The sequence below is a fragment of the Salmo trutta genome, chromosome 21 (assembly GCF_901001165.1).
Source record: "Salmo trutta chromosome 21, fSalTru1.1, whole genome shotgun sequence".
NCBI lineage: Eukaryota > Metazoa > Chordata > Actinopteri > Salmoniformes > Salmonidae > Salmo > Salmo trutta.
The window spans coordinates 8,219,400-8,231,980 of record NC_042977.1 but is presented as its reverse complement, the minus strand read 5'-3'; the positions used below and the strand labels follow the sequence as shown (position 1 = coordinate 8,231,980).

The following is a 12,581-nucleotide window of genomic DNA, read 5'->3' as shown; positions in this document are numbered from 1 at the left end:
CACCTCAATGATGACGTGTATGAAAACTACATTGCAGCAAAAACATAAAGAACGGTTTCCATTCAAACATACGTAATCAAAAAATAAAATAAAATAACTGGGTAAAACATTTAATATGCATTAAAACAATTTGAGCACCATTTATTAATCATTGTAAATGTTAGTAAGCTAGTTATTTACAACGTATAATGATTAGGAAAATGATTTATAAGGATCTATATTAAACATCTTATGAATGATCTTAGGAATTATTAATACATGTGTGAATAACTAGCTTTCAAAGTAAAGAGAAATCCGTACATTTACAAATGTAGGAGTAATGATTAATAAATGATGTAAACTATTTATAAATGTCTTATAAATGGTTTGTTACTGAAAGTTATTATAAACTGTTACCAAAAACAGTTTCACCCAGCCTTGACATTACCGAAAATGTCTTTGTCAGTTTCGTCATATCTTGGGTGGAAATGAATGTAGCTTTCCTTCGGCTAAAACGTAGCTCCTGAATCGATGGTGGCTTCACAAAAACAACACATGGTTTGAACTCGGTTGTGTGTAAGCGCTGTACAGTCTGTGGTATTGAAAAGAGGGAGAAAAAGCCAGGCAGAGGGATAGAGAGAGACAAAGAGAGATTTGAATTCAATTAGAGTTAAGAAGCACACAAATTAGGCCCCATGTCACAATTTTCATGATGTGATCATAAGAAGACCAATAAATTGAATCAATCAAATCATTGGCTCCTTGACCTGTCATTTACTGGTCTGGGATTGTGATTGGCCTGCTGGCCTGTCACTCACATGAGGCTGCACATCCAGTAGGCACACCTTGTCCTCCCCTATGACCTTGTGCACCGACTGCAGACTGGTCCCGTAGTAGTTCCCTCTGTGCTCCCCATACTCTAAAAACCTGAGACACAAAACCGTACAGAAACACTAGTTAAAATTGAGCCAAACAAATATGAAATTAATGGAATACTTTCATACAGTTGAAGTTGGAAGTTTACATACACCTTCGCCAAATACATTTAATACAATTCCTGACATTTTATCCTAGTAAAAATTCCCTGTTTTAGCTCAGTTAGGATCGCCACTTTATTTTAAGAATGTGAAATGTCAGAATAATAATAGAGAGAGTTATTTATTTCAGCTTTTATTTCACATTCCAAGTGGGTCAGAAGTTTACATACACTCAATTAGTATTTGGTAGCATTACTTTTAAATTGTTTAACTTGGGTCAAATGTTTTGGGTAGCCTTCCACAAGCTTCCCTCAATAAGTTTGGTGAATTTTGGCTCATTCCTCCTGACAGAGCTGTTGTAACAGTCAAGTTTGTAGGCCTCCTTGCTCGCACACACTTTTTCAGTTCTGCCTTCAAACTTTCTATAGGATTGAGGTCCGGGATTTGTGATGGCCACTCCAATACCTTGACTTTGTTGTCCTTAAAGGAAAGAATGAATGGGGCCATGTATCGTGAGATTTTGAGTGAAAACCTCCTTCCATCAGCAAGGGCATTGAAGATGAAACGTGGTTGGGTCTTTCAGCATGACAATGATCCCAAACACAACGCCCGGGCAACGAAGGAGTGGCTTCGTAAGAAGCATTTCAAGGTCCTGGAGTGGCCTAGCCAGTCTCCAGATCTCAACCCCATAGAAAATCTTTGGAGGTAGTTGAAAGTCCGTGTTGCCCAGCGACAGCCCCAAAACATCACTGCTCTAGAGATCTGCATGGAGGAATGGGCCAAAATACCAGCAACAGTGTGTGAAAACCTTGTGAAGACTTACAGAAAACGTTTGACCTGTGTCATTGCCAACAAAGGGTATATAACAAAGTATTGAGATAAACTTTTGTTATTGACCAAATACTTATTTTCCACCATAATTTGCAAATAAATTCATAAAAAATCCTACAATGTGATTTTCTGGATTTTTTTTCTCATTTTGTCTGTCATAGTTGAAGTGTACCTATGATGAAAATTACAGGCCTCTCTCATCTTTTTAAGTGGGAGAACTTGCACAATTGGTGGCTGACTAAATACTTTTTTGCCCCACTGTAAGTGTATGTAAACTTCTGACTTCAAATGTACATGCTAAACGGAGGAGACTTACATGGGGAATTGATCCAAAATGCTAATGTCCTTCTTTGTTCATAGACAGCTTTCAAAATAAACCAAATATGTTAAATCACTATCCATTTAAGTATTGGAATTTTCCTTAATAAACATGTCATTCCTGATTAAGAAAAAATCCCAAATTATCTCGTTCCTTGTCGCTTGCTACCAGTTTTGGTTGTAATGAACTATCAACCCTTATACTTGCCTTATACTTGCCTACATTGATGTCTTCGCATTAAAAGACACATAAAAGAAGGATGAGAAAATGGGAATTTGTCACGTCCTGACCAGTAAAGGGGTCTATTTGTTATTGTAGTTTGGTCAGGACGTGGCAGAGGGTATTTGTTTTCATGGTTTTATCTATGTGTTTAGATAGAGGGATATTTTGTGTAGAGTGTTTCTGGGGTTTATTGGTGTAAGTGTCGATGTAGAGGGGGTAGTTGATTTAGGTGGTTTGGGGTGTGTGTGTATTGTAGAGGGGTATTTGATTTATGTGTTCCGGGGTGTTGGTTAGGTTCTTGTGTTTGTATTCCTAAGGGGCTGTTCTAGTTTTGTATTTCTGTGTTGGCCTGTTATGATTCTCAATCAGGAACAGCTGTACATCGTTGTTGCTGATTGAGAGTCATACTTAGGTCGCCTGTTTTCACCTGTTAGTTTGTGGGAGATTGTGCTGTGTATAGCTTTGTGCCTTACCGGCCTGTTATTCGTCATCTGTGTTGTGTTGTGTTGTGTTGTGTTGTGTTGTGTTGTGTTGTGTTGTGTTGTGTTGTGTTGTGTTGTGTTGTGTTGTGTTTACGTGTTTGTTTGGGGTTTTTCCTTCTTTGTCCCAATAAAAGAAGATGAGTGTACATATTCCCGCTGCGTTTTGGTCCTCTCCTTACGACTACCGTGACAGGAATCCATCCCAGGGCATTACTGGAATGCCACGTCTTACCTCCTTTCTTCATCCCCTGTCCTGGTTCAGCATTAGAGATAGTAAATGCCATGAAAACATTGGAATATCAGGCTCACTAGTTCTCTTTGAGCAATGGCCTAAACTCACCAAAGGCGAGCATACGAGGCGTGTGTGTGATTTATTTTAGAACACGTTGTTTTGAATTATAATGACCTAACCGGAACAAGGTGGGCGGGATGTCCGCTTTGACGCATCCCTCAATTAGAACGTGTCTCTATTTTTGCTTTTTTATCGCTATACAAATGATGAAGGTAGGTAAGGGTTGAGGCTTTACCATACATGCTAAATTAGAACAATTCATCCAGTTGAGGAAACACAACATCGCTACCAGCAAAGATGATTGGAGATATTGACTATCCTGCTAGCATACAGTCACTGCTCTGCCTGTCCAGTCCTTTCCATCCACCTCACTCTGCTTGCTCCGCCAACCCGCTTGTGGTGAGTTTTTCGCTTAAGATATAGCATTTTGCAGACCCTGACTGTTCCAAATATCTTAGAATGTTTGCGTTACAGCTGATCTCCCTTGTTGCATATTAAATGGGAACCACCTGCTTGTTTTATTGTTCAATGACTAGATGCCTGGATGTGTCTTATCCAAGGCTCTAGTGAAATGGAATGCCAACAAATGAAATGCTTGTGTGGTAGCACTGCACTCAACATGCAAATATGCATCGTTGGTTAACACCTTACTCAAAAGGGTATAACTGGGGCCCCTCCGAGTGGCGCATCGGTCTCAGGCACTGCATCACAATGCTAGAGGCGTGACAACAGATCCGGGTTCCATCCTGGGCCCAGCGTTGTCCGGGTTAGGGGAGGGTTTGGCCAGCTGGGATGTTCTTGTCCCAGCACGCTCTAGCGACTCCTTGTGGCGGCCGGGCACATTCACAGCTGTACGGTGTTTCCTCCGACACATTGGTGCGGCTGGCTTCCGGGTTAAGCGAGCAGTGAGTCAAGAAGCAGCGCAGCTTGGCGGAGTCGTGTTTTCGGAGGACGTATCGCTCACGACCTTCGCCTCTATCATGTCCGTATGGGAGTTTCAGTGATGAGACAAGACTAACTACCAATTGGATATCATGAGATTGGGGAGAAAAAAAGGGATAAAAAGTACCACCATTTTTTATTGAAAAAGGTTGTAACTTACTAACAAAGTACTAATTTAGTAACTGCCTTTAACCATATGGTGATCACTGCCTATTGAACAGCATAATCAGTAAAGGTCACTGGCTACTTTCTCTCCCATCAAGAAATACGTACTTGTGGTTGACGATGTCCATTTCAAACGTCTGCCTTGAGACAAAGTGGTACTCTACCCCATCTTTCTCTTGCTTCCTCTTCTCTCTGGTGGTGTCTAAAAAGGGAGTAGTTTGTCATTTACATTGTGGAGTAATGTTGTGAAAAAACATCACTGTGGGGAAGAAATAGAGCTGAATTTAAAATACAGTAATTACAGTTCTAGAATCAGCTCTCCATACCCCAATTCACTGTGACCATTAGGAGAGCAAAAACAACCCTGACCCTAGATCCTGGCCTTAGGAGCAGTAGAGTGAAACATGGTTTAGGATCCAGAGTTTTTACAGATCAAAAGGTCAGGAAAATGTCTGGGCCCTAACGTGGTTTAATAAATCCCCCCTAGAGTTGATGTCCGCGCCTGCAGTGGAAAGTGGCAGACCAGGAGACATCCCAAAAATCAGTCTTTTCATGAAAACGTCTGTAGCGTCCGAACCGTTTGGGCTACAAACTAATATGATCCCTCTATGGAACTCTCACGATGGTGTTCTCCGTTTTGCTCTACGACCCCCACAAGCATCATGGGACTCATCTGAAGTCAGTACCACCGGTCTACCAACTTCTGTCTGTAGCGTACAGAAAGTTTGTGCTACACAGTAATATGACCCCACCAGCGAAATGTGAGACTCTCACGAACACATACAGTACCAGTCTAAAGTTTGCACTAACCTATTCATTCTAGGGTTTTTCTTTATTTTTACTATTTTCTACATTGTAGAATAATAGTGAAGACATTAGAACTATGAAATTACACATATGGAATCATGTACTCAGCAAAAAAGTACATTTTAGATTTCAGATTCTGCAAAGTAGCCACCCTTTGTTTCAGGACAGCTTTCCACACTCCTGGCATTCTCTCAACCAGATTCACCTGCAATGCTTTTCCAACAGTCTTGGTGTTCAAATAGCCCTTCCATAGCCTGGAGGTGTGTTTTGGGTCATTGTCCTGTTGAAAAACAAACGATAGTGGGACTAAGCACAAACCAGATGGGATGGTGTATCGCTGCAGAATGCTGTGGTAGTCATGCTGGTTAAATGTGCCTGGAATTCTAAATAAATTACTGACAGTGTCACCAGCATAGCACCCCCACACCGTCACACCTCCTCCTCCATGCTTCACAGTGGGAACTACACATGCGGAGATCATCCGTTCACCTACTCTGCGTCTCACCAAAGGACAGATATCCACCGGTCTAATGTCCACTGCTCGTGTTTCTTGGGCCAAGCAAGTCTCTTCTTATTGGTGTCCTTTAGTAGTGGTTTGTTTGCAGAAATTCAACCATGAAGGCCTGATTCATGCAGTTTCCTCTGAACAGTTGATGTTGACGTGTCTGTTACTTGAGCTCTGTGAAGCATTTATTTGGGCTGCAATCGGAGTTGCAGTTTATTCTAATGAACTTATCCTCTGCAGCAGAGGTAACTCTGGGTCATCATAGCGCTTGATGGTTTTTGCGACTGCACTTGAAGAACCAGATTGACTGACCTTCATGTCTTAAAGTAATGATGGACTGTTGTTTCTCTTTGCTGACTTGAGATGTTCTTGCCATAATATGCACTTGGTCTTTTACCAAATAGGGCTATCTTCTGTATACCACACCTACCTTGTCACAACACAACTAATTGGCTCAAACGCATTAAGAAGGAAAGAAATTCCACTAATTAACTTTTAACAAGGCACACCTGTTAATTGAAATACATTCCAGGTTACTTGGTGTTGCTGGTTGAGAGAATGCCAAAAGTGTGCAAAGCTGTCATCAAGGCAAAGGGTGGCTACTTTTAAGAATCTCAAATATAAAATAGATTTTGATTGTTTAACACTTTTTTGGTTACTACATGATTCCATCTGTTATTTCATAGTTTTGATGTCTTCACTAGTATTCTACAATGTAGAAAATAGTAAAAATAGAGAAAAACCCTTGAATGAGTAGGTGTGTCCAAACTTTTGGCTGGTACTGTACATGTCGGCTGTTTTGATCTAGGACGCCAACATGACTCACAAGACTCGTCTGAAGGTAGCCCAGTACCAGTTAATGGAAATTAATGGAAGTACAGTATATGGAAATAGTTTAGTTCTAGAAAAATGTGTTAAATATGGGTAAAAAAATAACATTATAATTATTTGCTGCTCTTTCTTATATCGCTCAGATATAGAGTTGGACAGACACTTCAAAACAAACTTCCTTTTGACTATCTGTTTTGCCATGTATGAATGTTATTCAATGTGTTTCTACGGGCTAATACCAATAAAGCCAAAAAAATAAAAAATAATGGATATTTCTTCATGCCTACAGAGGTCCAAAAATTCTAAATCAAATAGCAAAATGATGCACGGTATTATCATCTTAAAATAATTCCATATGTTAGCTTAGTATAACCCTCCCCCGAAATCCAAAATGCTCAGACTTTTAGGTGTTTTAACTCACGTGGAACAGGGACACCATAGTGGTCAGGGTCAGAGAGCAGGAGTCTTCTCTTCATCTCACTCAGCCCAACTCCACTGGGACCTAAAGGGTTAACCACAACACATTATAGGTCAGCAGCTTCATTGGGCCATAATAAAGTGTTAATTACCACAACACATTATATCAACAGCACAGTCAACATATTCTGTAAAAAAACGCTCTCAAATCTCTACCTTTCATATTGTCAACCTGCACTTTTCCTCCATAATACCACCCTCTTAAATTACAAAGTGATCTTTCATTCACATAAAACATCAGAATGAACAACCCTCGAGATGAAATAAGTCCCTTATCCTAGTGATACAGCTGTGATTCAAATCACTGAGAGGATAAGTGTGTGTGTGTGCATGCGTGTCTGTGTATGTGTGTGTCTGTGCTTCTGTACGTGCGTGAAAGAGAGAGGTTGATGCTATTTTGATTTTAGACTGTGACTATACTGCTCCTAAGACCCTGCTTCTCTATCCAGGTGGTTCAGTATCTGTCCACAGATGCTCTGGAAAAGCAATATCGCCCCATCTAGATGAACTGATGCGATTCCTTCAATGACTCCACATAATATCAATGTAATGGCACGTCTTTGGACAGGATTACATACACGTACACTCAGCATCTGGGAAGATCTTTAGGGATCTGGGTTGCGCTCAGGAATGTAGTAGAGTGCAACGTACTGAACATTTCTGTCACAGATCCCCCAGGTACCGCTGCTCATTCTGTTCACCAGTTCGACATCACCGGCCTTCTAGGCTGCCCTGAACTGTGTCATTACGCACACCTGGTTCCAATTCCTCACTGATTGTGTTGGTATAAATGTGCCCTTTGTTTCCCCATAGGGCTGTCGATTATTGTTCCCATGTTCGTTTGTCGTGTGAGTACCTATGCGTGGTCTCAGCCTGTGCTGCGTGTTTTGTGCATTGTGTATTACGGGTCTCGTCCCATGTCGTTCTATGAGGTTAACCCTCTGTAACAATGCCTCCTAGTAGGAGGGGGTGGGGGGTGGGGGGGTAGGAATCAGGAGCAGGAGAGCAAAGAAGTTCCAGTGGCACACAACGTTTAATAAGGCGGTCCTGAACTCACAAATACAAACAAGTGGGAAAAAAACACGCACAAACGTAGTCGTCACCCACAGGGAATAAATCGCACACACGGAGGAGAAACCTCAACTCCAAAACAAAGTCACGAAAGCACACGGTAACATTTACCGAAAATAAATCGAAACCCCGTGGTGCAGGCACGCACCCCTAACATGCAATACACACAAATAATCCTGCACAAAGCCTAGCATGCAGCGGGGTGTATATAAACCCACCGAAATCAACTTAACTGAACACAGGTGTGAAAAAACAGACAGACACAAACGAAAAGGAAAATGGGATCAGTGGCAGTTAGTAGGCCGGCGACGATGACCGCCGAGCACCGCCCGAACAGGGAGAGGAGCCACCTTCGGTGGAAGTCGTGACAGTACCCCCCACTGACGCGCGGCTCCCACAGCGCGCCGACGCCGGCCTCGAGGACGACCCAGAGGACGAGGTGCAGGGCGATCCGGATGGAGGCGGTGAAACTCACTCAGCAGAGATGGGTCCAAGACGTCCTCCACCGGCACCCAGCATCTCTCCTCCGGACCGTACCCCTCCCAATCCACGAGGTACTGCAGGCCCCCCACCCGACGCATGGAATCCAGTATGGATCGTACTGTGTACGCCGGGGCCCCCTCAATGTCCAGGGGGGGCGGACGGACCTCCTGCACCTCAGCTTCTTGAAGCGGACCAGCTATCACCGGCCAAAGAAGAGACACATGAAACGAGGGGTTAATACGGTAATAACGGGGGAGCTGTAACCTATAACACACCTCGTTTATTCTCCTCAGGACTTTAAATGGCCCCACAAACCGTGGACCCAGCTTCCGGCAGGGCAGGCAGAGGGGCAGGTTTCGGGTCGAGAGCCAGACCCGATCCCCTGGCGTGAACACTGGGGCCCCACTGCGGTGGCGGTCAGCGCTCGTTTTCTGCCGGCCTTCGGCCTGTTTTAGGTGCCCCTGGACAGCCTCCCAGGTCTCCCTTGAGCGCTGTACCCAATCCTCCACCACAGGAGCCTCGGTCTGACTCTGATGCCATGGTACCAGGACCGGCTGATACCCCAACATGCACTGAAAGGGCGAAATGTTCATTGAGGAGTGGCGGAGCAAGTTCTGGGCCATCTCTGCCCATGTAACATACCTCGCCCACTCCCCTGGCCGGTCCTGGCAATACGACCGCAGAAACCTACCCACATCCTGGTTTACTCTCTCCACCTGCCCATGGAAACCAGAGGTCAGGCTGACCGAGACCCCCAGATGCTCCATGAACGCCTTCCACACCCGGGACGTGAACTGGGGACCCCGATCAGAAACTATGTCCTCAGGCACCCCGTAGTGCCGGAAGACGTGTGTAAATAGGGCCTCCACAGTCTGTATGGCTGTAAGGAGACCGGGCAAAGGGAGGAGATGACAGGACTTAGAAAACCGATCCACAACGACCAGGATCGTGGTGTTCCCCTGGGATGGAGGGAGATCGGTCAGGAAGTCTACCGCGTTGGCCCACTCCAGACCTTTGCCTGACAGGCAGGAGACGAGGGCGTTCACGCTCTCACCTCCCGAAGGAGCCGGGTGAACGGTTGCCAGGTACAGCTCCAGCTGGAGCAGGAAACCCTTGCACCCGGCAGCCATCCCATCGTACTCCCTCGGGAGCGCGAGCCGAATACCGCTGGACCCGGATGACGCCGGAGAAGGTGGTGGTATAGGTTGGAACGTGGCGGGTGCAGGGGTAGGCAGGCCACTCCTCACCCATCTCTCCATCGTTGCCATCACCTGATCCATGGCGGTCCCGAGACGGTGGAGAACGGTGGTGTGGTGTTGAACACGCTCCTCCATGGAAGTGGAGAGCGCGTCAGCTCCTGCTGACTCCATTGGTGGTGCGGGATTCTGTAACAATGCCTCCTAGTAGGAGAGGGGGGGGGGGCACCAAAATCAACTTAACTGAACACAGGTGTGAAAAAACAGACAGACACAAACGAAAAGGAAAATGGGATCAGTGGCAGCTAGTAGGCCGGCGACGACGACCGCCGAGCACCGCCGGAACAGGGAGAGGAGCCACCTTCGGTGGAAGTCGTGACACCCTCACTCTTTTGTTTGGGTACATCCCAGTGTTTTGTATACGTGTTTGTTTTGGGTGTATTAAAAACCCACATGATGTATTCCTGCGCCTGTCTCCAAATCCTTTATACCAGTGTGACAATTTCAGATAGAAATACCATGAATTTACAGTAACTGCCATGATAACCTACCTCAACAATGTCGGAGAGGCATGACTGTTTTGTGTAACGTATTTCTATCTGATTGTTCCACAACGCTGTGCACTACTGAACATTGCAGATAGAAAAACCATGAATAAAGCTGCCATGATTTCTTACTGTACATGTTTGAGAGGCATGTCTGTTCTATGTAAATATTTATATCTCAGCTCTCCACAACACTGTGCCCTACTGAATGCTACCCAGGTCGACGTCACCGAGTGTTGTCTCAAAGTAAGATTCCAGAAATACATGCCATCTCGATCACCCGTTGCATGACTTCAGCACATGCAGTCTTAAGTTTGCAGATCAGTTTAAGGTTTTTATTATGCTTTTCACAACCGCTTAAAAGGTGGATGTGGAACCACGAGCATGAAAAATATACTTTACTCCCCCCTCACATATCTGATTCATAGTAACATGATCTTGTCTGTTATGAAAAACTATAGCACCAAGCAATGAGGGAACTAAATCATTTGGCCCAGGTTTCCCGTGTGGGAGGAGTTTGCACCAGGTGCATTAATTTACAAAGGGCGCTCCTCCCTCTACACTTTTGCCCGTTCACATCATGGGCCATAGACCAGAGCATCGCGGTTCAGCTTAATCGAACGCTGCCATTTACTTTTGAATCTAGAAAGATTGAGAAAGAGAGAGCATGCTTGTGTATGCGCGTGTATGCACGTGTGCATGTGTCTGTATCCGCTCATAAAAATCTAAATGAAACAAATGGCAAAACGTCCACCTAATTAGCAAACCTGATCCATCAATAAATGTGTCACTTATGGATTAGTGCCCAGGCAAGGTCTTCCCACTCATAAGAGATATATATATATGGCGCATATATCTCCCTCCCCACTGATGACTTCTGGCAATGGTGGATGGAGTCTACATGACATCAAACAGAAACCGGCGGTGGAGTTGGTCCAACTCAATTACAGGGTGAAATCTGGATTAACATTTTTTGATTTTCATTACATCCCTTACTGTATGTCTGGATGATGACCTTGCCTGTCATTATCTGTGATCCTATTCACAGTCCAGCCCAGACCTGGGTTCAAATAGCATTTGTTTTCTTGCAGAAACGGAGCTCGATTGAGCTTATCTGGCACAATGGAACCAATGGAATAGTCCCAAAAGTGGCGCTCCAGACATGCTCAAAGTAAATTATTCTGTATGTGACGCAAAATAATATTCCCTCTTCAGTTACGACCAGAGGTTACCAATAGAGATTACATTACAAAGAGCTCTCAGCAAAGCCTATGCCTGAACCCCATAGAGAGAGACATAGTAAAAGATACATACACCAGACTAGATTCCCTGGCCGTAGGAAAGCCCTGAAGGTGATTTCCAAATATAATCTGTCTGAGAATATTTACATTAGTATGAAAGGAGAGAATTGGAGTACTTTCCGACAAAGACCATGCATTTGGTTACCTAGGTTTCATTGATTGAGTCATTAATTAAATAGACATTAAATAAACATCTGATCAGAGCCAGAACTATATATGCGAGTGTAATTTAAGAATGATGACAGCCATGGATCAGACAGGAAACAGTTATCCACACCAAGATTATGGCAAGGCCAATGCGTGACTAAAAACCAAGGATGACCGTAGAGGCATTCTAAATAAGTGAAAACATTAAGTAACGTCCCTCAACATTTCCTTATAGTTTACATTTTGTACGTTTTTTTATTTAACATTTATTTAACTTCTTGGTACTTGGTCTGGATTGCTTAGCTACACCAACACATTTAGCAAACCTAGCACTCTCCAAATTTGGAGAGTTGCCCTATTGTTTAATTGTGGTCTTACACAGAACCAGCAACCCATTCTTTAGACCAGGGTTTTCAAACATACGGCCCGTGAGTTTTAACAAAAAAATATCTATCTATATATGTGACTAAACTTTTTTTTTAATCAAATTGCGTTTTTTGGCAGAAATGCCTTCTGGAACATGTGAGCTTTCATGTGCCTTAATAACAAACTTGTACGCCATCTGTAAATACAAATACAATTCTTCAATTACGAGCCTAGTTGGTTTAGCCACGGAAAAAGAAAGAAACATTACCCCTAGCCATGAGCTATAACATGAGCTGGTCAGTATGTGCAGGTAATCCTTTCTAACGCTGATTTTCTTAAAGATTTCACGTAGTAGAACTGCATAAGTGTTGCTCTCCACTTTCTGGAGGACCACGTTTTTAAATCAGTGGAATTAGAGTATGATAGCTAAGAGATGGAGAAAATTCTGCCATTTGATTGCAAATATGCAGACGGAGTCGAAAAGAGGACACACAGAAGGCTGTTGTATAAAACGCCTGTCTACGGATTACATATTCATATTCAAACTATGGGCAACCATGGCATCTGTGACAGAGGGAGAAGCGTCCATCTATGTATAAGGATAGTCTAGCTAGCTACATTTTCAGATATTATACATTTCTAA

General features: G+C 43.7%; 1 protein-coding gene across 1 annotated transcript in view; it reads right to left on the bottom strand.

The window, feature by feature from the left end:
- LOC115156595 (MAGUK p55 subfamily member 7-like) overlaps positions 1-12,581 on the bottom strand; it is a 52,798-nt gene that overhangs the window by 2,172 nt on the left and 38,045 nt on the right. Inside the window, exons 12-15 of the mRNA XM_029704090.1 lie at positions 6,774-6,854; positions 4,318-4,411; positions 798-906; positions 428-571 (exon numbers count right to left, since the gene is read on the bottom strand). Coding sequence (XP_029559950.1) covers positions 428-571; positions 798-906; positions 4,318-4,411; positions 6,774-6,854 — 428 coding nt within the window. The remainder of the gene's footprint in view (positions 1-427; positions 572-797; positions 907-4,317; positions 4,412-6,773; positions 6,855-12,581) is intronic.